The sequence below is a fragment of the Apodemus sylvaticus genome, chromosome 1, assembly GCF_947179515.1.
Source record: "Apodemus sylvaticus chromosome 1, mApoSyl1.1, whole genome shotgun sequence".
Classification (NCBI taxonomy): Eukaryota; Metazoa; Chordata; class Mammalia; order Rodentia; family Muridae; genus Apodemus; species Apodemus sylvaticus.
The window spans coordinates 28,771,507-28,798,992 of NC_067472.1; the positions used below are offsets into that span (position 1 = coordinate 28,771,507).

At 39.4% G+C, this 27,486-nt stretch overlaps 1 protein-coding gene across 1 annotated transcript in view; it reads left to right on the plus strand.

Moving 5' to 3' along the window:
- The window catches only part of Rnls (renalase, FAD dependent amine oxidase), a 283,851-nt gene that overhangs the window by 206,184 nt on the left and 50,181 nt on the right, over nt 1–27,486 (plus strand). The window contains exon 5 of the mRNA XM_052187095.1: nt 9,115–9,288. Within this exon, the coding sequence (XP_052043055.1) occupies nt 9,115–9,288 (174 nt within the window). The remainder of the gene's footprint in view (nt 1–9,114; nt 9,289–27,486) is intronic.

Consider the following 27,486-nt stretch of genomic DNA (forward strand, 5'->3'; position numbering starts at 1 on the left):
AAGAGAGGCAAAAAGGTAATGGAAGCATGATCCAGAAATGCAATATCTTTTATTCTGGCAGATTGGTCTTTATAATTACATAGGTAGGGAGTCAGGAAAAAAAAGGAAAAAGGAAACAAAGACACAAAACCACCTCTCCCTGAAGTCTGGGGAGAAAACAGAGGACTCTTAACTATTCATGCTCATCAGTGGCGCACTGGGCCTTCCCAGTGCAAAGGCCTTTAGAGGAGAATCCACCCAGTGTGCGAAGGATCACCTGTTCAGCCACAAAAGCCTGAAAACTTGTTCCTAGAACGCTGCCTTGGTTATTTGCATCTCCACTAGGAGCAAGCTAAGATGAAATTGTGATCAATTAAGTGATATTCTGCTAGTAAAATAGAGGTACTTCTATGTAATGCCCTGGCTGTTAGGGTCCCATATCTAGGAAGCATGAAGATCAATTGATGCTGCTCAATGGGAACTTTATTTCCCTTGGACACCAATGCTTCTGAAATTCATCCCATAGACTTAAAAGAAATCTATGCATATTAACTACAGATAACTTACATACTAAATGTTTTTACTTGAGTAATAGTATTCTCACCAAGCAGGTTAGTATAAAAATACCTTAATCCTAAAAGTCTCAACAAAATATAACCTCAAATGATCATAGAGAAATTCATTTTTAATGACATGTATATTTAATTCTGGATTATAATTAACATTAAAAAAAGTAGCCAAAGCCAAGCAGTAGTGGTGCACGCCTTTACTTCCAGCACTTGGGAGGCAGAGGCAGGCGAATTTCTGATTTCGAGGCCAGCCTGGTCTACAGAGTGAGTTCTGGACCATCCAGGGCTACACAGAGGAACCCTGTCTCAAAAAACCAAAAAAAGAAAAGAAAAGTAGCCAAGTTTAGTGGTCCATGTCTATACCTCCAGCACTTAGGAAGCCAAATGAGGAGGGTCACTAGTTTGAAACTATCCTTGATGATAGGAAAATTATCCAAAATGTGGGGTTTCATTAATTTTCAAAGACAAATAGCTAAATCTTCAACATCCTAAAGCAGATTTCTTTCTGAAAAAAAAAATCACAGTTTGCATTAGGGTTTCAAAAATACACACCTCCCTCCAAAATAAAACACTTTACTTTGCATAATGATCCATTAAGTGTTCTATTGTTTTTTTTTTATCTTCTGGTCTGAGACACAAAGTCAGAAGATAGTGTTATAGTATCCTGATGTGTCCAGGATGGAATGCAATTCAGTGATAGTTAACAAGTAAAAGGCTCATGGTTGGATCCGTGTGTGTGTGTGTGTGTGTGTGTGTGTGTGTGTGCGCGCGCGCGCGCGCGCGAACAGATACATAATTACATACAAACACAAAAGATATGCTCAGAGATAGCTCAAAAGCCTTTTAAAAACCAATTCCTATTGTGTTTTTTCAGTTCTCTTTTCTATCCTTGGTATTGTGTTAAGTACTTTCTATCATCTAATCTCATGTTTTAACATCCCTTTAAGGCACGGACTATTATTATTCTCATTTTACAAGCAAGCAGATGCTGAGGGAGATTAAGTAACTTGAGTAAGGTCATACAGATGTCAGAACCAAATTCAGACCCAGATTTTTCTGGCTCCAGAGATGCTTCTCAGGATAAAAGAAATATTTCCCCAGGGAACTCCTACATAGCTATAACTGCTGAAGTCTGTCATCAATAAACTCTAGATTTATTGCTTGCCAGAAGTACTTCTGAAAGTATGCTTCCAGGCTTAACAACAGCTATGCCAATGGCGCCCAAGTGCACACTCAATTTATTCCAGGTGGAGTGAAGGAAGCCCACTCCTGTGACGCTGCTGTCACACAAAAGGAATGACTCGCAAATGGTAAATTGTCAGGCTCTGTTCTAGCTTCCTGTGGGGACTGTATATAAAAACTTGGTCTCTTGGTTGTATTCCTACATCCCTTTTAAGAGCAGCGAAGCCATCTATTGTGGTTAAGATAGCATTATCTTTGTGTATCCACAGAGCTGGAAGGCCTGGTCCTAGGAGTTAAATCAGTACAGTGCATGAACTGTATCTTGAATTCAACATAAAAGTAAAAACAGTGAGTAAAGCAAGGGCAGTCTTCCTTGATCCAAGCCTCGACAGTTACAAGTTGCCCTCCTAACTTCCACTGCACACGAGCTATATGGTTGCAAACCAGGAAGAAGTGGCGCTTTGTAATTAGCTTCAAGCAGCAAACTTGTAGAAAGTTGAGGCTTGAGCAAATGCTGGCAAGAACAGTGTTGCTCTTGACTACAGTTCTGGGAATGAACACACAAAAGTGGTGAGGAAGGCGCTTTGTGATCAGCATCACGGTATTCCTTAGCATGTCCAAAATGTCAGTACCAGGTGAAGAAGACAACAGCGGGAAACAGAACCCACCCCATGCAAAGCAGTGCAGACATCATGAATCACAAGACCCTTTCAGCCAGCATATTGCATAGCCCATGAATTTGATCTTCAGATGTTAATCTCTGCTACGCATGAGAGGAGAGCGTTATTGGATGTTGCTTGGCTGTCTTTCCTAGAGAAGTCCAGAAAAGTACACACTTAATACAGTTTTGCTCCAGGTGCCAGCCAGGAAGGAAGAAAGGATAGTATTATGAAAACATTAATTGTTATTTCTCAGGATACTGACAACATAGTGATTTGTTTCATATTATATTCTTATGAAATTACCAAACCTAACATGGGAATGTCTTCATTGATAGTTGATAATGCCTACATAAGAACAAGTCACAGAACCTGGACATTCAAAGCCCATGAGATAGAGTTCTTACGTCATTAATTTTATGTTGTGATTACTTAATAGCAAGGTAATTGCTTCTCTAATTAGGATATATAAAATGAAGTAGCATTCTCTATATTCTTGAATTGATCTCCTCTCCTTGTGGCAACTTCCCAAGCCAGAAGTAGTAATCCTATCAGACTTACCTTCAACACAATATCCAAGCCTCATGAATAGTAACTCATTAAATCTTCAAAAAAAATTCCCAGAGTTTTTTCATGTTTCATGACCTTGAAGTAGGATGCTAGGTAAAGACCTATAACCAGAGACACAAAACTGCTATCATTGAAAAAATGATAAACTTTTTGAAAATCTTTACACAAAACCACACTGTTAAAAGAGTAAAGAAGTAAGCCTCTGGGAAGAAAGCCTTTGCATTCCACTTAGAAGATTCACACCGAGAACATTCATATTAGGGCTACTACACAGTAAAAGAAAAAGTCAGACAACCCCAAAGGAAAACGTCAGGGCCTACTTGAAGAGCTCGGTCCAAATGGATGGATGCTCAGAGTTTTTTTTTTTTATGTGTGTGTGTGTGTATGTGTGTGTGTGTGTGTGTGCTTACATAGATGAGCATGTAATATCACATATATTAGACGCATCTGTAATATGTATTAGGTATGTAATATATTCTAGCTAAAATGGAACTGTTTATGGTTTCCTCTGTTGTTATATACAATCAAAGATTGTTGTAATAATTGCAATATCCATTTAGCTCAATTTCATTCTTACATGCCTGTGGTCTTCTTCTTTACCCAAACTTACAGTTATTGCAACAGAAAGCAAGTCGTGTGTGTCTTAGACTGACAAAGCAGTAGTAGCTTCCAGTGGGGATCAGCATCAAATCCTCTGAGGAGACATATTTCTGTCAGCTGAAATAAAACAGCCACACTGTCCTCACCTGCAAAGTGCCCCCTGAAGCTGCTTTATCTTCTATACTTCTTACTCTCTAAATAAACTCTGAATAACGTGACTCTGCAGTTTAGAATTTGCCTCTCTGCCAATAACGAGAGTGAAACAAGAAAGCCTGCTTCCTCTGCCCACATTAGGCCCCTCAGTCCTTTTGAGAACCTGGCATACATTAGGCAATGCTGATGGGTGAATATTTTGTCACCAAGCATAGTATCTGCCTGTTAAAGTAGAGTGCAAAACTAGAGGACTGAGTCACAGTAGGAAACTGAGAAAATTTAATGACTTAATGTTACTCAGATGTACAGCCCAAGTCTTCTGTTTTTGCCCTCTCCTCCTCTCCTTTCCTGTCAACCCACATGTGCACAAATGTGCATGAAGACACAGACGCAAGACCCACATGGTAGGAACAGGTCCCTAATGAATGAATCCTTCTCTTCTCTCCACCCTTTAGACTTTGTACTCCCAAGATAATCGTAGATAGTCTCTTATCATTTATATGTACACAAATATAAAACAATAGATGAATTGAAGATTATGTACTATTAAAATTCATATTGCACTAATTATAGATATTATGTAATCCCATTCACTCACATTTAGATGAAGATGGTGGGTGGTGGCGTTCAAGTAAAAGTTGATTTTGCAGATTATGTACTTTCATTTGTGCCTTGCTTTATGATTGTGTGTCTTTTTTTTTTCCATAATGAGACAGGTCCTCATTATGTAACCCTAGACTGTCCTGAAACTTGCTATGTAGATTACAAGGGCCTCAAATTCACAGATATCTGCCTGCCTCTGCCTTCAGGGTTCTAGGATTAAAGGTGGGCACCACCACTCCTAGCCTTAATGTATCTTTTTTCTATACCATGATACTTGATAATTATTATTTTCCTTTCTGGAATATATATATATATATATATATACACATTTACCTATATAACTGACATCCCCCAAAGTTAATTGCTTCGGCATAAGAAATGTTTTTCAAACAAAATGGGACCATTTTTAGGTCTGCCCTGTATTTCAAAAATCAGAATCTTCACATCCGAAAGATGACATTTTTGATAAGTGAATCTGTGAAAATTGGATTGTTTCAGTCAGAAGTCTTACATCCCATGCCCCATCAGACAAGGTATTTACGGTTAGTTGCTTTTTCTCTGTAGATACCAATTACCTTTTGAAAGGGCTACCCAAAGGGATTTACCACTTGACAGTTTGTTTACTTTAGCTACATATACAAATATGGTGGAGGTGAGATCCAATTTGGCTGTTGAACCTACTTGACCCTTTAGTTTTAGTTTTCAAAAAAAGTGTTTCAACTTTCATATGTGCTCAGTAGATCACTGAGTTTGTTTGGTTAGTTGATTGCTTTGCTTTCAGCTTTCTTAATTTAAAGATTGTTTGGGTGTGGTTTTAATTCCACAAATGGACAATTTGGGAAAATGAGTTTAAGTTCTGGAATTTTAGCTCTCAATTCTTCTCTTTCAAAAAGCAGTAAGGATAACTCAGTATCAAGCCACAACTTGAAAAATACATTATTTTTTGAGGACTTCTTCCATTTCCTTCTTCAGAGTCTTCAAGTTTTTGTCATACAGATCTTTCACATGTTTGGTAAGAGTCACCCCAAGGTACTTTATGCTGTTTGTGGCTATTGTGAAGGGTGTCAGTTCCCTAATTTCTTTCTCTGTATGACAAGAACTTCAAGACTCTGAAGAAGGAAATGGAAGAAGACCCCAAAAAATGGAAAAACCTCCCATGCTCATGGATCAGCAGGATTAATATAGTTAAAATGGCCATTTTGCCAAAAGCAATATACAAATTCAACACAATACCCATCAAAATCCCAACTCAAATCTTCATAGAGTTAGAAAGAGCAATTCTCAAATTCTTCTGGAATAACAAAAAACCCAGGATAGCTAAAACTATTCTCAACAACAAAAGAAATTATGGGGGAATCAGTATCCCTGACCTTAAGCAATACTACCGAGCAATAGTGTTAAAATCTGCATGGTATTGGTACAGTGACAGGCAGGCAGATCAATGGAAGAGGATTGAAGATCCAGAAATGAACCCACATACCTATGGCCACTTGATCCTCGATAAAGGGGCTGAAAACATCCAATGGAAAAAAGATAGCCTTTTCAACAAATGCTGCTGGTTCAACTGGAGGTCAGCATGCAGGAGAATGTGAATTGATCCGTCCTTGTCTCCTTGTACTAAGCTCAACTCCAAATGAATCAAGGACCTCCACATAAAGCCAGACACTCTAAAGCTAATAGAAAAGAAACTGGGGAAGACCCTTGAGGACATCGGTACAGGGGGAAATTTCCTGAACAGAACACCAATAGCATATGCTCTAAGATCAAGAATTGACAAATGGGAACCTCATAAAATTACAAAGTTTCTGTAAAGCAAAGGACACCATCAAAAGGACAAATCAGCAACCAACAAATTGGGAAAAGATCTTCACCAACCCTACATCAGATAGAGGGCTAATATCCAATATATACAAAGAACTCAAGAAGTTAGACCCCAGAAAGCCAAATAACCCTATTAAAAAATGGGGTACAGAGTTAAACAAAGAATTCTCACCTGAAGAACTTCGGATGGCAGAGAAACATCTTTAAAAATCCTCAACTTCATTAGTCATCAGGGAAATGCAAATCAAAACAACCCTGAGATTTCATCTTACACCAGTCAGAATGGCTAAGGTTAAAAACTCAGGAGACAGCAGGTGTTGGAGAGGGTGTGGAGAAAGAGGAACACTCCTCCACTGCTGGTGGGGTTGTAAATTGGTACAACCACTCTGGAAATCAGTCTGGTGGTTCCTCAGAAAACTGGGCATGTCACTTCCGAAAGATTCTGCTATACCACTCCTGGGCATATACCCAGAGGATTCCCCAGCATGTAATAAGGATATATGCTCCACTATGTTCGTAGCAGCCCTATTTATAATAGCCAGAAGCTGGAAAGAACCCAGGTATCCCTCAACAGAAGAATGGATGCAAAAATGTGGTATATCTACACAATGGAGTACTATTCAGCCATTAGAAACAATGAATTCATGAAATTCTTAGGCAAATGGATGGAGCTGGAGAACATAATACTAAGTTAGGTAACCCAGTCTCAAAAGATCAATCATGGTATGCACTCACTAATATGTGGATATTAGCCTGGAAAACTGGAATACCTAAAACATAATCCACACATCAAATGAGGTACAAGAAGAACGGAGGAGTGGCCCCTTGTTCTGAAAAGACTCATTGTAGCAGTATAGGGCAAAACTAGAACAGGGAAGTGGGAAGGGGTGGGTGGGAGAATAGGGAGAGGGAAGGGGTTCATGTGACTTTCGAGGAGTGGGGGACCAGAAAAGGGGAAATCATTTGAAATGTAATATATATATATATATAAAGAAAAATACATTAAATTAATAAAACTTAGACCCTTCGTTTTCTGAATATAACAGGGCTAATGTCATATGGCTATTTGTTTATTAAGGAGGTAAAATTTCTTAAAAAGGTAGAAAATGATGCCTGGAGGAAGTGAAAGCATTTCCTTCTGAGTGTAAAATAATCCTCAATGCCTGAGAAAAGTCAGTGTCTGAGTTCATTCTGGAACTCCGTTCACCAGGGTGATAGAAGTGACAGCAATGCGGCCGTGTCTAAAAGTGAGAATTCTAGCTTCATCGAGGCTAGTGCACATGACTAAGCCTCTCCAATTTGTAGTTCTCTGGAAATATGAAATAAGAATATTTTTAAAATATATAACAATATCAACCAGCCAGACCCCCCCCCCAGAGCTCCCAGGGACTAAACCACCAACCAAAGAGTATTCATGGAGGGACCCATGGCTCCAGTTGCATATATATGTAGCAGAGGATGGCCTTATCTGGCATCAATGTGAGGAGACGCCCTTGCTCCTGTAAAGGTTTGATGCCCCAGTGAAGGGGAATTCAAGGGCAGGGAGACAGGAGTGGGTGAGTGGGTCAGTGGGGGAGCACCCTCATAGAAGCAGGGGGAAGGGAGATGGGATAGGGGGTTTGCAGAGGGGAAACCAGGAAAGGGGGTAACATTTGAAATGTAAATTAATAAAATACCCAACAAAAAAACATAACATGTATCTTACTGAGACTTTGATGAAATCCAACACTGTAGTTCTAAACATGTTTGGCCAACTATGACTCTAACAATATTTGTAGTTTTTACTGATGTATAGGACGATTATTGTACTTCAATAATGTATTGACTATCCTTCCCCTCTTTATCCTCCTGAAGCCACTTCTCTGAGGGCTGACCTAAGATTCTTGATGATAAGAAGCTCCTTAGACAGGGCTATTTCTCACTGCATGAGTGTTTTCCTAGTAGTCTACTTCCTTAGTGTGTTCCATAAGCCTTGCTGGGACTTGCTGAGGTGATGTAGCAGGGGTCGTCCCATCATACTGATGACTGAGGCATGGTCATCTGCCTAAAATCTACTACTGTGCAACAATAGAAAGATGACAGACAGGCAAATCAAATGACATAAAATATTGATGGGGCTATAAAAGGTGAAGAATCAGTCCTCTTGCCTATGACATGGAAAGAATACTCAACCTTATAAGACTGTGGTTATAATTGTGTGAAACATCATGCTGATAATTAGCAAAAGCACCCAACACATAGTTAAATGCAGAGTAAACAAAATCCACAATCGTAGCTTGTGACAGCAAAAGGGATATGACGCTAGAGCATGAACGGAGAGCCGGAGTCTGAGAGACTCGGTTGGTAGTCCAGCGGACTCAACAACTCTTCAGTTCACTGAAAGCAACTGTGCCAACATTCATAAGCATTCTGGAAAGAAACTAGAGCAGAGAGCATTTCACATTTCCTTTCAGAATCCATGGCAAGTAAGATGCAACTGCTATAGACAGTTGGGGCTTGTTTCAAGGAGCTTTGCATTTGATGACTGTACTGGCTGGTTTTGTGTGTCAACTTGACATAGGGGTGGAGTTATCACAGAGAAAGGAGTTTCCATTGGGGAAGTACCTCCATGAGATCCAACTGTGAGGCATTTTCTCAATTAGTGATCAAGGGGGAGGGCCCTTGTGGGTGGTACCATCTCTGGGCTGGTGCTCTTGGGTTCTATAAGAGAGCAGGCTGAGCAAGCCAGGGGAAGCAAGCCAGTAAGGAACATCCCTCCATGGCTTCTGCATCAGCTCCTGCTTCCTGACCTGCTTGAGTTCCAGTCCTGACTTCCTTTTGTGATGAACAGCAATGCAGAACTATAAGCTGAATAAACCCTTTCCTCCCCAACTTGCTTCTTGGTCATGATGTTTGTGCAGGAATAGAAACCCTGAGTAAGACAATGACTAAAATGAAAGATGATAGTTTTGAGGTTGTTTTTTGTTTTTCTTCCACAGTAATTAGTGACCACCAGAGGCAGCAACTGTCATCTGTGAACTACTCCTCTCGCTATGCTCTGGGCCTCTTTTATGAAGCAGGCATGAAGATTGATGTCCCTTGGTCGTGCCGGTACATCAGCACTAACCACTGCATATGCTTCATCTCCATTGACAACAGGAAGCGCAATATAGGTTAGTCCTCTCATGACTTCCCTGAGACAAGGGAAAAGTGGCAGGTGTAGATTGAGGAAAATGCCGTTTGAGTATTCTCATGCTGAGCAGAACAGAGTTTAACTCCAAGCCACAGGGAATAAAACTTTATGTCTCATTTGCTCAGTTATGAAATACACAGTGCAACCAGAAAGGTTTCTCAGAAAATCATTCATCACATGGATTGTATCATTGAGTTCATAAAAATAGTGTCCAAAAGTTTAAGGTTTCAAAATGACCTATGTTTTATTGCATTAATTTGGATTGATGTATATGCAAATGTTTTTCTCATTTTCTCATTGTCTGTTTATTTGGTGAGATTACTTTGGGTTATTTGGTTTTGATTTTTTTAATTTATTAATTGCTGAGCTTCCGTGGCTAGATTAAAAAGTGAATTTTACCATGCTATCAAATCTATCACTTCCATATTATTTTAATGTCTGTGTACATTTCATCTTTTTAAATGAGGCAAAAATTGGTTATGATTAAAGTGTTTGGCAAATGTTTTGTGAGAACCTTCCTAGGAGTCAGTAAACTCTACATTTTACCTTTCGGTAGAAAACAGTTTTAAACTTAAAATTGATTTATAAAACCATGTGTTTTAGAGGCAGAAGCAGGCAGATCTCTGAGCATTTCAGGCCAGTCTGGCCTTCAGAAGGAAGGAACAAGGGGAGGAAGGGATGGAGGAAGGGAGGGAGAAATAGGGAAGGAGGGAAGAGAAAGAAAAAGAAAGGAAAAGGAAGAGAGAGAAGGAGGAAAAGGAGGGAGGGAGAGAGGGAAAGAGGGAGAGAGGGAAGGAAAGGAGGGAGGGAGGGAGAAAGGGAGAAAGGAAGAAAGGAGTGAGAGAGAGGAAGGAGGGAGGCAGAGAGGGAAGGAAGGAGGGAGAAAGGAAAGGAGGGAAGGAGGGAGAAAGGGAAGGAGAGAAGGGGAAAGGGAGGGAAAAATGGAGAAAGGGAGAGAGGGAGAGAGGGAGAAAGAGGAGGGAAGGAAGGGAGAGAGGGGGTGGGAGAGAGGGAAGGAAGGAGGGAGAAAAGGAGGGAGGGAAAGAGGGAGGGAGGGAGGGAGGGAGGGAGATTGAGTCACAAGGAAAGGTAACTGATTCATTTTAGAAAAGAGCCCTGAGTGTGTATCCATAGCTGTGAGAGTGTGGTGGTGCCCAGGGTGATGCTGTTCACAAATAAACTGCGATGCTCTAAGATGACAACAAGAGCAACTGCAGTGGAGTCCGTTCTGGTGCTTCACTGCACAGCGAGGCTTTCATCAGTCCATTAGCTAGAAGTCTTCCTGATAAAATCACCAACTAATGTCTCCTGGCTTGCCAGAATTTTATGATAGGCCTAAGCTGCTTTTTCTATCAGAGCACACAATCTAAGAAAAATGTTTCTTTTATAACTTAAAACTCCCCAAGGGCTGTGCTGCTTATGTTAACATGCTAGCACATCTATATACGATCAGCAGCCCATGGAACGCCCTGTAACAGCTATGGATGCCCGCTGTTGCATGTAACCGGCACAGCTCTACAGCTGCTTTGTTCTGAGGAAAGGAAAATAATCCCTGACCCTCTCAAGTTATATACCATGAATAAAACATTATCTTCAGTGTGTTACTTCATAATCTAGGATATCTATCAAGATATATATTTAACTATCCATAACAGAAAAAATAGGCATGTTTAAAAAACATGAGGTCATTTAATGATCCACTATGAAAAAATGGTCTATTTCTTAGATTGATATGTTGGAAACATTGGGTGCCCCTCAGTGCTAGAACATTTGTCAGATACATACAAAGCTCTAGATGTAATCCCTAGCACAAAATAAAATGCAGAAAAATTCACAGATTAAACCCTATGCTGATGATTATTTTTATTACTATGACAAATGCCCAAGAGTTCAACTTCCAAGTTGGCTGAATATCATAGCCTATGTTCTGTCATAGATAGATATAGATGCAGACACACATGGTTAGAGACAAGACACTCATTATAAAACCCTAGATGGCCCAGAACTCATTATGTGGACCAGGCTAACCTGGAACTCCATAGCTTTCTGCCCATCTGCTTCCCAAGTGCTAGAATTACAGGCTCTGCCACCATACCCAACCTATCTTCCCATTTTTCTATCTATGAATTGATATAGGAGTGATTTTGGATATAGGACACTAAACTGGAAAGGGAACTATGAGAGAGAAAAACAAAACAAAAGAGGATTTAAGGCGCCATGGGAGGAGCCATGCAGTATTTGAGACATGAAAGTGGGAATTAGCAGGGACAGGAAGCCCAGTGAAATGAAGAGCAGTCAGGGAGGAGGGTCAAGCAAAGCACAATGTGGTGACAATGTCATATGGAGACCTGATACTTTGTCGCAGAGGTATTTTTTTAATTTTTTTTATTCGATATAATTTATTTACATTTCAAATGATTTCCCCTTTCCTAGCCCCCCACTCCCCGAAGGTCCCGTAAGCCCCCTTCTCTTTCCCTGTCCTCCCACCAACCCCTTCCCACTTCCCCGTTCTGGTTTTGCCGAATACTGCTTCACTGAGTCTTTCCAGAACAAGGGGCCACTCCTCCTTTCTTCCTGTACCTCATTTGATGTGTGGATTATGTTTTGGGTATTCCAGTTTTCTAGGTTAATATCCACTTATTAGTGAGTGCATACCATGATTCACCTTTTGAGTCTGGGTTACCTCACTTAGTATGATATTCTCTAGCTCCATCCATTTGCCTAAGAATTTCATGAATTCATTGTTTCTAATGGCTGAATAGTACTCCATTGTGTAGATATACCACATTTTTTGCATCCACTCTTCTGTTGAGGGATACCTGGGTTCTTTCCAGCATCTGGCAATTATAAATAGGGCTGCTATGAACATACTAGAGCATGTATCCTTATTACATGGTGGGGAATCCTCTGGGTATATGCCCAGGAGTGGTATAGCAGGATCTTCTGGAAGTGAGGTGCCCAGTTTTCGGAGGAACCGCCAGACTGATTTCCAGAGTGGTTGTACCAATTTGCAACCCCAACAGCAGTGGAGGAGTGTTCCTCTTTCTCCACACCCTCTCCAACACCTGCTGTCTCCTGAATTTTTAATCTTAGCCATTCTGACTGGTGTAAGATGAAATCTCAGGGTTGTTTTGATTTGCATTTCCCTAATGACTAATGAAGTTGAGTATTTTTAAGATGCTTCTCCGCCATCCGAAGTTCTTCACGTGAGAATTCTTTGTTTAACTCTGTACCCCATTTTTTAATAGGGTTGTTCGGTTTTCTGGAGTCTAACTTCTTGAGTTCTTTATAGATATTGGATATTAGCCCTCTATCTGATGTAGGATTGGTGAAGATCTTTTCCCAATTTGTTGGTTGCTGATTTGTCCTCTTGATGGTGCCCTTTGCCTTACAGAAACTTTGTAATTTTATGAGGTCCCATTTGTCAATTCTTGCTCTTAGAGCATACGCTATTGGTGTTCTGTTCAGAAACTTTCTCCCTGTACCAATGTCGTCAAGGGTCTTCCCCAGTTTCTTTTCTATTAGCTTCAGAGTGTCTGGCTTTATGTGGAGGTCCTTGATCCATTTGGAGTTGAGCTTAATACAAGGAGACAAGGATGGATCAATTCACATTCTTCTGCATGCTGACCTCCAGTTGAACCAGCACCATTTGTTGAAAAGGCTATCTTTTTTCCATTGGATGTTTTCAGCCTCTTTGTCGAGGATCAAGTGGCCATAGGTGTGTGGGTTCATTTCTGGATCTTCAATCCTGTTCCATTGATCCTCCTGCCTGTCACTGTACCAATCCATGCAGTTTTTAACACTATTGCTCTGTAGTATTGATTGAGGTCAGGGATACTGATTCCCCCAGATTTTCTTTTGTTGCTGAGAATAGTTTTAGCTATCCTGGGTTTTTTGTTGTTCCAGATGAATTTGATAATTGCTCTTTATAACTATGTGAAGAATTGAGTTGGGATTTTGATGGGTATTACATTGAATCTGTATATTGCTTTTGGCAAAATGGCCATTTTAACTATATTGATTCTACCGATCCATGAGCATGGGAGGTTTTTCCATTTTTTGAGGTCTTCTTCCATTTCCTTCTTCAGAGTCTTGAAGTTCTTGTCATACAGATCTTTCACATGTTTGGTAAGAGTCACCCCAAAATACTTTATACTGTTTGTGGCTATTGTGAAGGGAGTCATTTCCCTAATTTCTTTCTCGGCCTGCTTATCCTTTGAGTATAGGAAGGCCAGATTTGCTTGAGTTGATTTTATAACCTGCCACTTTGCTGAAGTTGTTTATCAGCTGTAGGAGCTCTCTAGTGGAGTTTTTTGGGTCACTTAGGTAGACCATCATGTCGTCTGCAAATAATGATAGTTTGACTTCTTCCTTTCCAATTTGTATCCCTTTGACCTCCTTATGTTGTCGAATTGCCCGAGCTAGTACCTCAAGTACAATATTGAAAAGATAAGGAGAAAGGGGGCAGCCTTGTCTGGTCCCTGATTTCAGTGGGATTGCTTCAAGTTTCTCTCCATTTAGTTTGATGCTGGCTACCGGTTTGCTGTATATTGCTTTTACTATGTTTAGGTATGGGCCTTGAATTCCTGTTCTCTCCAAGACTTTAAGCATGAAAGGATGCTGAATTTTGTCAAATGCTTTTTCAGCATCCCATGAAATGACCATGTGGTATTGGTCTTTGAGTTTGTTTATGTAGTGGATTGCATTGATGGATTTCTGTATATTGAACCAACCCTGCATTCCCGGGATAAAGCCTACTTGATCATGGTGGATGATCGTTTTGATGTGTTCTTGGATTCGGTTGGCAAGAATTTTATTGAGTATTTTTGCATCGATGTTCATAAGGGAAATTGGTCTGAAGTTCTCTTTCTTTGTTGGATCTTTGTGTGGCTTTGGTATCAGTGTAATTGTGGCTTCGTAGAAGGAATTGGGTAGTGTTCCTTCTGTTTCTATTTTGTGGAATAGTTTGAAGAGTATTGGTGTTAACTCTTCTTTGAAGGTCTGATAGAATTCTGCACTGAAACCATCTGGTCCTGTGCTTTTTTTGGTTGGAAGACTTTCTATGACTCCTTCTATTTCTTTAGGCATTATGGGACTGTTTAGATGGTCTAGTTGGTCCTGATTTAATTTTGGTATTTAGTATCTGTCAAGGAAATTGTCCATTTCCTCCAGATTCTCCAGTTGTGTTGAGTAGTCTCTTATAGTAGGATCTGATGATTTTTTGGATTTCCTCAGTTTCCGTTGTTATATCTCCCTTTTCATTTCTAAGTTTGTTAATTTGGATACTTTCTCTGTGCCCTTTGGTCAGTCTGGCTAAGGGTTTATCTATCTTGTTGATTTTCTCAAAGAACCAGCTCCTGGTTTTGTTGATTTTTTTGTATGGTTCTCTTTGTTTCTACTTGATTGATTTCGGCCCTGAGTTTGATGATTTCCTGCCTTCTACTCCTCTTGGGTGAAATAGCTTCTTTTTGTTCCAGGGCTTTCAGGTGTGTCATTAAGCTGGTAATGTATGCTCTTTCCATTTTCTTTTTTGGAGGCACTCAGGGCTATGAGTTTTCCTCTTAGCATTGCTTTCATTGTGTCCCATAGATTTGGGTGTGTTGTGTTTTCATTTTCATTGTGTTCTAAAAAGTCTTTAATTTCTTCCTTTATTTCTTCCTTGACCAAGGTATCATTGAGTAGAATATTGTTCAGTTTCTACGTGTATGTGGGTTTTCTGTTGTTTTTGTTGCTATTGAAGACCACTTTTACTCCATAGTGATCTGATAGGAGGCATGGGATTAGTTCGATCTTCTTATATTTGTTGAGGTCTGTCTTGTGACCAATTATATGGTCGATTTTGGAGAAGGTACCATGAGGTGCTGAGAAAAAGGTATATTCTTTTGTTTTAGGATAGAATGTTCTATATATATCTGTTAAATCTAATTGGTCCAAAGCTTCAATTAGTCATTGTGTCCCTGTTTAGTTTCTGTTTTCCTGATCGGTCCATTAAGGAAAGTGCAGTGTTGAAGTCACCCACAATTATTGTGTTAGGTGCAATGTGTGCTTTGAGTTTTAATAAAGTTTCTTTTACGAAAGAGGGTGCCCTTGCATTTGGAGCATAGATATTCAGGATTGAGAGTTCTTCTTGTTGTATTTTTCCTTTGACCAGCAAGAAGTGTCCCTCAGAGTCTCTTTTGATGACTTTGGGTTGAAAGTCAATTTTATCTGATATTAAAATGGCTACTCCAGCTTGTTTCCTGAGACCATTTGCTTGTAAAATTGTCTTCCAGCCTTTTACTCTAAGGTAGTGTTTGTCTTTGACCCTGAGGTGTGTTTCCTGTAAGCAGCAAAATGTAGGGTCCTGTTTACGTATCCAGTCAGTTAGTCTGTGTCTTTTTATTGGGGCATTAAGTCCATTGATGTTAAGAGATATTAAGGAATAGTTATTGTTACTTCCTATCATTTTTGACATTATTTTTTAAATTTGATTGCTTAACTTCTTTTGGGTTTGATGAAAGGTTACTATCTTGCTTTTTCTGGGGTGAAGTTTCCCTCCTTGTATTGGTGTTTTCCTCCTATTATCCTTTGTAGGGCTGGGTTTGTGGATAGATATTGGCTAAACTTGGTTTTGTCATGAAATATCTTAGTTTCTCCATCTATGGTGATTGAGAGTTTTGCTGGATATAGTAGTTTTGGTTGGCATTTGTGTTCTCTTAGAGTCTGCATGAGATCTGCCCAGGACCTTCTAGCCTTCATAGTCTCAGGTGAAAAGTCTGCTGTGATTCTGATAGGTCTTCCTTTATATGTTACTTGGCCTTTTTCTCTTACTGCCTTTAATATTCTTTCTTTGTTTAGAACATTTGCTGTTTTGATTATTATGTGACAGGAAGTATTTCTGTTCTGGTCCAGTCTGTTTGGAGTTCTGTAGGCTTCTTGTATATTCATGGGCATCTCTCTCTTTAGGTTAGGGAAGTTTTCTTCCATAATTTTATTGAAGATATTTGTTGGCCCTTTAAGTTGTAAATCTTCACTCTCATCTATGCCTATAATCCTTAGGTTTGATCTTCTCATTGTGTCCTGGATTTCCTGGATATTTTGGGTTACAAGCTTTTTGCATTTTGCATTTTCTTTAACTGTTGAGTCCATGGTTTCTATGGAATCTTCAGCATCTGAGATTCTTTCTTCTATCTCTTGTATTCTGTTGTTGATATTTGCATCTCTGTCCCCTGATTTCTTCCCAAGGTTTTCTATCTCCAAAGTTGTCTCCCTTTGAGTTTTCTTAGTTATTTCTACTTCTGATTTTAGATCCTGGATGTTTTTGCTTAGCTCCTTCACTTGCTTGTTTGTGCTTTCCTGTAATTCTTTAAGAGAGTTTTGTGTTTCCTCTTTCATGACCTCAGCCTGTTGACCAAAGTTCTCCTGTATTTCTTTAAGTGTTTTTTGCATTTCCTCATTGTTGGCTTTTGTATTCTCCTGGATTTCTTTCAATTATTTTTGTGTTTCCCTTGCAAGGGCTTCTAACTTTTGATCCATTTTCTCCTGAATTTCTTTAAGTATGTCCTTCATGTGTTCCTGTACCAGCATCATGACCAGTGATTTTAAATCCAAATCTTGTTTTACTGGTGTGATGGGGTATCCAGGACATGTTGGTAGAGGAGAATTGGGTTCAGATGTTGCCATATTGCCTTGATTTCTGTTAGTGGCATTCCTGTGTTTGCCTTTTGCCATCTAGTTCTCACTGGTGTTAGTTTGTCTTGTCAGTGCTGGACTCACCAGTGCAAGCTGCCCCTTCCCGGTTGGCCTCTGGTGCACAGCTTACCTCCTGCACTGCCTGTAGACAGGGTGCTGCTGCCCAGGCTGTTCATATCCCGAAGCAGGCACCCGAAGGCTCCAGCTGGGGCCTGCTGGATTCACCGGAGTACACCGACTTCTCCCAGCTGGCCGCCCGGAAACCCCTCTAGCCTCTTGCTGGACTTGGAGATGTGGTGCCGCCGCCCAGTCTGATCTCAGTCTGTCCGATCTCTCTGGAGTCCGAAACCAAGATGTAGGTGAGCCTCTCCTGACTGGCGGGAGGCCGAGTTCTGAAGTGGCTTCCGCGCAGCGAAAGGCGCAGCAAAACCGCAGCTGCTTGTAGCCCGGCTGGTCAGCGAAGGTCAGTGGTCGTGGGCGCAGGGCCTAACTGTGTCGCCTTGGTTCCACTGCTGATGGCCCTTCAGCTGGACCAGTCACTGCTGCACTGCCGCCGCCGCCACCGCCGCCCCAGTAATCATCGCAAAGTTTTTTAAAGAGTGGATGGCAGGACTGGAGCAATGGCTCAGTGGTTAAGAGCACTGACTGCTCTTCCAGAGGTCTTGAGTTCAATTCCCAGCAACCACATGGTGGCTCACAATCATCTGTAATCGAATCCAATGCCCTCTTCTGGTGTGTCTGAAGATAGCTATAGTGTACTCAAATAAAATAAATACGTAAATCTTTAAGAGACTGCCCCACCTGGGGATCCATCCCATATACTGTCACCAAACCCAGACATTAATGTGGATGCCAACAAGTGCTTGCTGACAGGAGCCTGGTATAGCTATCTCCTGAGAGGCTCTGCCAGTACCTGACAAATACAGAGGTGGGTGCTCTCAGCCAACCATTGAACTGAGCACAAGGTCCCCAATGGAGGAGCTAAAGAAAGGACCCAAGGAGCTGAAGGAGCTTGCAGCCCCATAGGAAGAACATCAGTATGAACCAACCAGTATCCCCAGAGCTCTCAGGGACTAAACTACCAACCAAAGAGTACACATGGAGGGACCCGTGGCTCCAGCTGCATATGTAGCAGAAGATGGACTTGTTGGACATCAAAGGGAGGAGAGGCCGTTGGCCCTGAGAAGGCTTGATGCCCCACTATAGGGGAATGCCAGGACAGGGAAGCAGAAATGGGTGGGTAGGTGAGCAGGGGGACAGGTCGATAGGACAGGGGAAACCAGGAAAGGGGATAACATTTGAAATGTAAATAAAGAAAATATCTAATAAAAAATATCTAACAAAAAAATAGTGGACGGCAGAGCAAAATTATCCACCTCATAGAGGACAAAATGCTAACAAAGGGAACTGGCTGGCTTTTTCATCCCTCCTCCTTTACTTCCGAATTTTCAGCCTATTAGGTATCCTGCCATTCCATAATTAATCTCTGTCAGCATCCTCATAGACACATGCACAGGAGATCTACACTAATCTCCCGGGTAATTCTCAATCCAATGAAATTGACATGTCACAAAACCCTCATCCCAATGAGATGATATTTGGAGATTTAGTTCTGGTCATATTGATTACATGGACTTCTATGGGTGGCATCTTAACCCAAAAGGACAACAGCCTCATACAAACAAGAGAAAAGCTTCCCTTCTCTCTATTCCTGCTTTCATACAGCAATGGAAATGTATGGCAGGGATATAGAAAGATATCAGGAAGCAAGCCCTCATCAGGCACCAGCTCAGACAATGCCTGGATTGTGGGGTTCTCACACTTGGAAACTGAAAAAAAATCTATTTATGAGAACCACAGACTCTCCTTAAGGTCTCACTCCCATTTATCTATCTATCTATCTATCTATCTATCTATCTATCTATCTATCTAGTTCCAGGGATTGAAGAAAATTAAAACCTAGGAATACACTTCAAAAGAACCAGCACCAACCCTGATCCTTCCAGAGAATCTAATAATTCTTTAATCTGCTTATTCTCATATATGCATATCAGACCTAAATTAATTCCAGACTAGCCACTAGTTAGGCAAGTGAGAGTATCACGGGTCTGAGGCAGGTTGGTCTATCACAGACCTACATCAAAAGGACTCCTGGAGCTAGGGTCACAGTCCTGCCAGCTATGAGAAGGGAAAGTATTGCTACAGACAAAGGAAGAAGCACACTGGTGGCTGTGCAGCCCTCTGCCCTTCCCACCATCTTCCAGCAGAGTTACATCTTATGTAGGAAGTAAAATTCTAAATTTATCATAAAAAGAAAAGAATCACATATATTCAAAATTACCCTTTAAGGCCCATAAAAGTACATGATACTTTTGAGAATGGCAAAAAAAAAAAAATCAGTAAACTTAATACAAACATTTTTCACCTTTTGGATAGATTTCGGTTTCTCTGGTTGAGGTTAGAGTAAAAAGCTGGATTGCATGCATAGGGCACAGTGATGTTTTCTACCAGGAAAGTCAGACAAGAAAGAAAGAAATAGTCCTATCCCTGAAGAGATTATATTTTCCTTACAAATGAGGTGGGAGGGCATGTGAAAGCACCCACACAACACTGAAGTAAAGATTTATTTTAAAATTAAATAGATCTGAAAAGGTAACATAATACCAAGAATTTCTCATGACTGTCAATTTTTAATAATAGATATTTAAATTTCTTTTAATATCAACAGCCACACAGTTTTAAAACTGGGGAGCCAGATGAGTCAGAAATCATGTTTTGTTATATTCTCATTGTGATGGTGTTTTAAGCCACCAAGAAATACCTACCTTCCTTTTGCAATTATGTGGAAATTATATTGTACATGCATTAACTTGTGTAAAACCTGAAGAAATAACTTTTCTGAACATAAAATCTTACTGCCTTCACCTAAGCTATTTAATTCTTTTCTATCAGAGTCCAGAGTACTGTGTGTCAAGTTAACTTAACACAATATTAATTCATTTATAATTCAATTCCCTATATTTTATCAATTCTGCCATCTAAATGAGACATGTAATTTCTGTAGCTCCACCCCATATTTAGCCTTTAGGTTATTTTCTTGAATCAAAAACTAGTACCGTAATACACACACAAATATCACAGGGGGGGTGTCTGTGTTTTGTTGGGGTAGAAAATGTAAATGTGCAAAAGATACACAAAATTTACCAGCATTGAGACTACAAATGCAATCTGCTAATAAGTCTCCAGGCACATAAGATGCGGTGACCCACACCAGAAGAAGGTCAGAGCCTCCTTATTTGTCACGTGTCAGAAACACGCAGGAAGTGCAGAAAGCCACAGCCAGAACTAGCTTTCCCTTTAGGCAAAGCAAGGAAGCTCCAATGTGTACCCAACCCCACTTCAGGTGCCAAGACCGAGTACGATCAGTATTAGCTCCTGGTTCCAATGTGTTGTGGGAGACTGGATCTCTGGGGACTCTGTTTTCAAAGAGCTCTGTTAACAAACCAGACAGATTTACACCTGGTTTAGAGAATTTTAAAAAAAAAAATAGCTCATTAAAAGAAATTTCTACAGAAAAGACATCTCTGTTTCTTCAAGAATCAATGTATTTTATCAAATGTACTTGATCATGGATCATTTGAAGGTAAACCAAACCTATGACAGTCCTTCAGTACACACTTGATAAATCCTGACATGATGTTATCAATCATCAAGCAAGGAACATCAAGCAAGATAGGTCTGTCCCTGAAGACATTCAATGTGGTGGAATTAGACTCTAAGATAGTGTAGGTTTAAATAAAAAGTCCTTTACCATATTAATAATTTGTATCTTAAATGTCTCCTAGAGGCTAATGTATTTAAAAGGTGTAATCCGCACTTAGGAAGTGATGCAAACTTTTGGAAGTAAAACAGTAACTGGGCATATGCCCTTGAAGGGGATACTGGGGCCCCAATACTGCCTTTTCTCTCTATATTGTTTCCCAGTCATGAAGTCAGCAGCTATGCTATGGTATGCTCCCTTCCCCCAAGCCCAAAAGCAATGAAGTCAAACAAGCATGGGCCAAACCCTCCAAACCTCTTAGCCAGTGTAAACCTCACATTTTATCGCATTATTACCTCTCATATGTATTGCTATAATGAAAAACTCACTCACTTGAGTAATTTTTGAAAAAAAAATTAAGGTTAACTTAGGGGGATTTGAACATAAAATTAAGACCTAGATTAAAATTCTGGTAATAAAAAGTCTAGCAATGTCTTCATCCATGTACCCTGAACTTGTCAAACTATTTTTAAGTAACAAACACATGGAAAATTTTAACGACCTAAGTATGATTACTTCTTGATTAGCCCAAATGCGTGCTGATTGATAGGTGACTCTCTTCAAAGAGGTTCTCCAAGCAGCTAACATTTATTAGTATATGTCAATTAAAAATTTTTAAATATGATGGAAAGATGACTCAGAGGTTAAAAGCACTGTCTTCTCTTCCAGAAGCCCTGAGTTCAATTCCCAGCACCCAAATAGCAGTTCACAACTGTTAACTCTAGTCACAGGGAATCTAATGTCTTCTTCTGGCCTTTGTAGGCACTGCATGCATGTAGTGCACAGACATACTGGCAGGAAAAGTAATTACACATAGCAAAAAACACTTCTAAATATTTGTACATGTTTAAGGAGCTGAAGGAGACATATATGGCATCAATGGGAAGGAGGGGAAACCCTTGGTCCTGTGAAGGCTTGATGTCCCAGTGTAGAGGAATGCTAAGGTGGTGAGGCAGGAGTGGGTGGGTGGGGAAGCATCCTCATGGAAGCAGGGTAAGGGGGGGGATGGAAGAGGGGGGTTGCAGAGGAGAAACCAGTAAAGGGGATAACATTTGAAATGTAAACAAAATATCCAAATAAAAACAAGGAATACTAGAATAAACATGAAATTGTTAATGGACCCAGAATCCTCTATCTTTTGATTATTATGTTCATAGTCATCCAAGTTGACAGGGGAAAATGGAGGGTGGGACCTCCAAACAGTGCACATCGGCTAGGCTCACACTCTGCCCATTAGTGCACAATTAAGAGGGGAACACTGATTTTTGAAGGAAAATTAACCCTATCTTTTACCAATGCATGTAGGAAAAAGAAAATGGTTTTTGTGAACATATTGCCAGTTCTTTCTATGATATGTGCTATATATTTAATCTATAGAAACCTGAGTAGACTTGGATGATAAATTAGTTTTAAATACAAGTGCAAATCCTTTAACTTGTGGTTAGCACAGAGGGCAAAAACTGAGTGATTCCAAGGAAGACTACAGACTCAGTAAAGATTCTGAAAATAATTAGCAGTGTTGTTCATGAAGGAAGGGCAGGAACGTACCACATCAGAACGTATTTACCATCTGAACTATCTGAAGCCCCTCTGCTTGACCTTGGTGTTAAACTACGCCAGGAGTGAAGTAGCTCAGTCAGCTTACTCCAACCACTTACTAGTTGTAGAACAATACATTACTTGACCTCTCTCTATCCCCCTCAGTACTAAGAGGAAATAATAATTCCAAAGACTTATTGGGGAATTAACAGTTTGAATATATACTTCAAGTAAGAACTTCACATGGCACTTAGCAAATAATAAGTCAGTATGTCTGGTACTTGCTATTTAAAGACTCTAATGTTCAACTTAGATATATTCTCTAAAGCAAAGTATGTAAGCATAAAGGTCCAAGTTAAGGGAATTTTGTCTTCTGTTACCAGTACACTTAAGATTCTGAACAAATTATGTAAATAAAACATATCAATGATCTTGAAAATAATTCATCAGATTTTTATCTTGCATTCCTTTTCACATTTGCAAGACATTGATGATCAATGAGTTAACAATGGGTAACAATCTAAAGCAATTAATGCAGTTTACAGTTCTAGAATCATAATGACCAATGGATATAATCTAATAGTTTTCAACATCTGATCAAAGATACCCATTTAACTCATTTAAAAAAGAAGATTAACAAATTTGAAAATATCTAACTTTATCACATGGAACTTATTGTTGCAAGAATTTTGTTAGGATAATTTAATGGCAAATAATAACATATCATATATTTTCTTTAATTACTAATTTCCAAAATATGTAGAAATGTTCCTCATGGACTGTTTATTGCAAAACTTTTTTACATCATGAAAGAGCATAATACAAGAAGGAATAAAGAGTTGTGGTCCATCCAAGAGCTTAAATCCAGGCCCCTGTAATCACCGAATGGATTTTCTTGAATTCTAAGTGGACCATCAGTGATATGACAGCATAAAATGATCTGCTTTGAGATTTGAATAATGTGGAGTGATTTGAATCTGCAGAAAATGAAGTCTAGAGAGGTTAAAAAATACTATAAAGAGAATAAGAAAAGATAAAAAGGGAAAGACAGGAAGGAAGAAAGGGAAATAACCTTAATCATAAAAATCTGTCATATTTCTAGCTCTGGTTTCTGCTTTAACATCTGAATTCTCAGAGAAAATAGCAACCTTGCTAAAATAGTAGACACAAGCAACATACAAAGGCTGTTTTATAGGAAGAACAACTTCTAGTTCAGTTATAAAATGGATACTTCTCATATAAATCAGGTGAGATTTTAATTAAGAGAAGCCAAATTCAAATAGGTATCATAACAGTTATGCCATAATAGATATAAATACATAGATTACAGATAGACATTTATTATAATGCCAAATCTTGGAGTAATGACTTACAATAAAAAGTTTTATATTTGAGTAATAGATATTGAGTTATCTTTTAGAATAAAAAATGTATGCATATTCTCATATATAACTTATGTAAACGCTTATACAAAAGTACATGTCATGTATGCATATATATTTTTAAAGTGATAAGTCCAGGGTGTAAAATACTCTCATTTTACATATATTTCCCACAGTTAAAAACAAAAGTGATATTTCATTAGAGAATGAAATATTCTCCCATTTTGTATGGAGAACATTTGCATACAAAGTCAGACCAAACAGACCCCTTTTAGCCCGTAGCTTCCCTGTCAATCTGTCCTCAACAGGAGAGTACATCCAAGATAACACTTGTCCACCCACTTGCAAAGCAATTTGTTTCATATGATAATTAGTGCCAGAGATGGAAAAAATAGAATATCAACTAAATGTTTACATCAAAAATAGTCTAAAATATGAAGTATATTACTGGAATGCATATCTGTGTGTTTGTGTCTGTGTCACACACACATGCACACACACAGTGACAGTTTCTTTCAGCTAGATTAAAGTCCCAAATTTTTTTACTTGTATCAAATTATGCAGTTGGAGAAATATGCACAACTGAGTTTTAGATGCTTTCTTTGTGCCAGGCATTGCACAAAGCATCGGAGACCCCCAAATCCCCAATATAATTTCATGAGTCTTGATCAAATGGAAGAGTCTGAAGGTAAAAGGTACCATTTGTGTTTGGCTCATTGAGACTTCTAAAAAGTGTAAATTCTTATAAGGCTCTATACAATACAGTAAACACTGTGGGCTTTTAGAATAGTACTTGGAAGCTTTTGTCATCACATACCAACTAATTCTTTTAGGAGGCAAAATAATGGATAAGCCCGAGGCATATATAGATTTTTAAGTTGTTTATATGTAAGTTACTGTGCAACCTTCCCATAACCTCCTACTGGCTCAAAATGGCCTTGATCTGAGCAATTGTTTTATGTCCTTGCTTCTTCTTTGCTGGATTGAGGGCTGGTGTCATAAATTAAAGCCCAGAATTTTTTCCAATGTTTTGGCTAAGATTAGGAAGGAATGTTTAAGTCAGTTCCTTTGCAGAATTTTCTGTAAGCTGAATTAATTAATTAATATGGCAACCCTCACATCTGGACAAGAACTTTGTTTTGAATTAAGATAGAATTCATCCTCTGGATTCAAATATAGACAGCTCAGGTTGATGTTTCCATAGTACCTGCAACCATGTCAGCTGTTAGAAGAGACAGAAACTGAACGCAGGCTGTGTCTGTGAGCCTGGGCTGTTTTGAAAGATCTTCAAGTTAAGTCCTTATTGCAGTCTGAAATGAGGCTGTCAGCACTACAAGCTGTAAGCCAGGGCTCAAAATAATGTGTGCTCCTCAGTTTCCCAGACAAGTGCCTGGTCTTCATCATTCTGGAGGCATCTCAAAACCTTCGCAAGTTGAGAGTGGTATTGTGAAATTGTGTAAAACTCAAACAGCTTGTGAGCCTCGGGTCCTGGGAAACAGCAAAGGCTTGAGCTGGATGCAAGCTTGACAAGTCTTCATTGTGGTCCATTTTTATCTGTGACCATGACAACAGTATTCAGAAGAGATGGGATCATTCCTTTACCTAGAGGCTCTTCAGAAAACAATTTTACCACTTTCCTTACTGTCAAGAATTTCATCTCAGATCAATCTAATTGTCTCATGGGCTACAGAATTGGTGAGCCCTGACTGCAGAGCCTGCTGCTCTCACCAAAATTAGAGATTCTGTCTTTCAGTGCAAATAAATGTCATCACTCATCATACAGCTATATAGCCACTGGTCCTTTTATCTTGATCACTAATGAAAATAAGAGATAGATATTATTATCATGGATCAAAGGGGTGAGTATCCAATACATAACAACTAGATATAGCTTAATATTTTCTGAGACAGCTATATTACATACGTAAATCTGAAGAGCCCTTCCCTGATACAGGCTTTGAGAATTAGTAACTTAGCACTAGCTATCCACTTAGCTGGGTAGGAAAAGAAATGGCTAGGCAGCGATTGTTTATCCATTAGACAAGTTAGGGACCTGCTACTGTTAACCTTAAATTATGGAAAATGAACGAACTCTCCATTCACATGCTAGATAGGAAAGCCAGTGAAGAATGTATATGAAAATCTCTGGCCACTACTCTGCGTTGCCTCCTTTTAGGTGCCCAGTGGCTGCACTATCTGGATGACTGCCCTATGAGGTGTCATCAGTGAGATCTGGAAGTTTGATTGGAAGTTTTTCTCAGTGAGGTATTCTCAGGAACCATTTTCCCAGGTCCCTGGGGAATATGCATCTGCTTTCAATGGTGCCCTGTAATATAGACCTTAATTTCCAAAGTTGCACTTCAAAGAATCCTGCTGTTCTCTTTGTGAAACGTGTTTCTTTTTAATACTTAGTTGAAAAACAAGTGGGCTCCAGCTGAGATATTTAACTTAGAAAGCATGTGATAAGCTCAGTAAAGTTGACATTTCCTTGCTTTACTTTAGCAGCTTTGTGTTTGAATATCAAAACAATATTAAAATGGTATCTTGGATAGAGTCTTAGTTACTGTTCCACTGCTATGAACAGTCACCACCACAGAAGCAAATCTTTAAAAAGAAAGCACTTATCTGGGGGTTTGCTTACACTTTCAGAGGATTAGTCCATGATCATCATGGTGGGAAATAGACAGGCATAGCAGTGGAGCAGCAGCTGAGAACTTTGCATACTGAACCTCAGGCAGAGAGAGAGAGAGAGAGAGAGAGAGAGAGAGAGAGAGAGAGAGAGAGAGAGAGAGAGAAGGGAGGGGAGGGGAGGGAAGGGGAGAGGAGGGAAGGGAAAGGCAGACAGACTGGACCTGGCAAATTCAAAGCCCCCTGCCACACCTCCAAGGCCACTGCCTAATAGCTCACCTACTGGGGACTAAACATTTAAATATATGACCCTATAGATAACATTCTCATTCAAATAACACCGAATAATCTTTCACAAATAAGTTCTTGTTTAATCCAGTGACAGTGGTTGATGAGCTCTTTATTGTAAATTCACAGGTGGTCAAGTACCAGTGTTATTCAGTAGAGTACAATGGACTTTGGAGCACACAATCCTTTCCGTTGTTGTTCTTCAGCACTTAGAATTCGGCTGATCCATGTGATACTGCTCCTCTCTCTGTAGAGTAAAAGGTGTAGAGTGCCATCATCTTCCTGTGACTCAAATAATGTTACTTAGTTACTTGGAGTTTCAAAGTGCTGTATGGCAAAGTAAATTGTCTATCTAAAATGTTATAAGAGTTGAATAAAATAGTATATGCAAAACCCCTAGTATAACACCAGAAATGCTCATAGTAAATGCTATTTTTATAATTGTCACAAACAGCATGTTTTACCATTAATCTTTCATTTATGTAAGTACATTCATTTTGAGAATGAGACAAAAATGCCAATAAGATAAGTGTTTCAAATATTATCTTTGATAGAGTGATAGCTCTTGCACATAATGTGACTAAACAATCTCTCAAATGTTAAACCCAGGAGAAGTTAGATGGGATTCTTCCTGCTTAGGAAATCTCAGATCCCTTTTTAATAAGACTTTTGTTTTTAACACAATGTACTGATGATGAGAAAATAGGGTATTCTCTGAGATCTAGTTCCAAGAGCATGTTTCAAAGTCTAACTATACAGTCTCATCACAGGAAATCACTTCACTATGACATAAAAACTTTAAGCCAGGTAGCATTTTTAACTTCTCAGAATCACTAGCCCATCCTTTTGT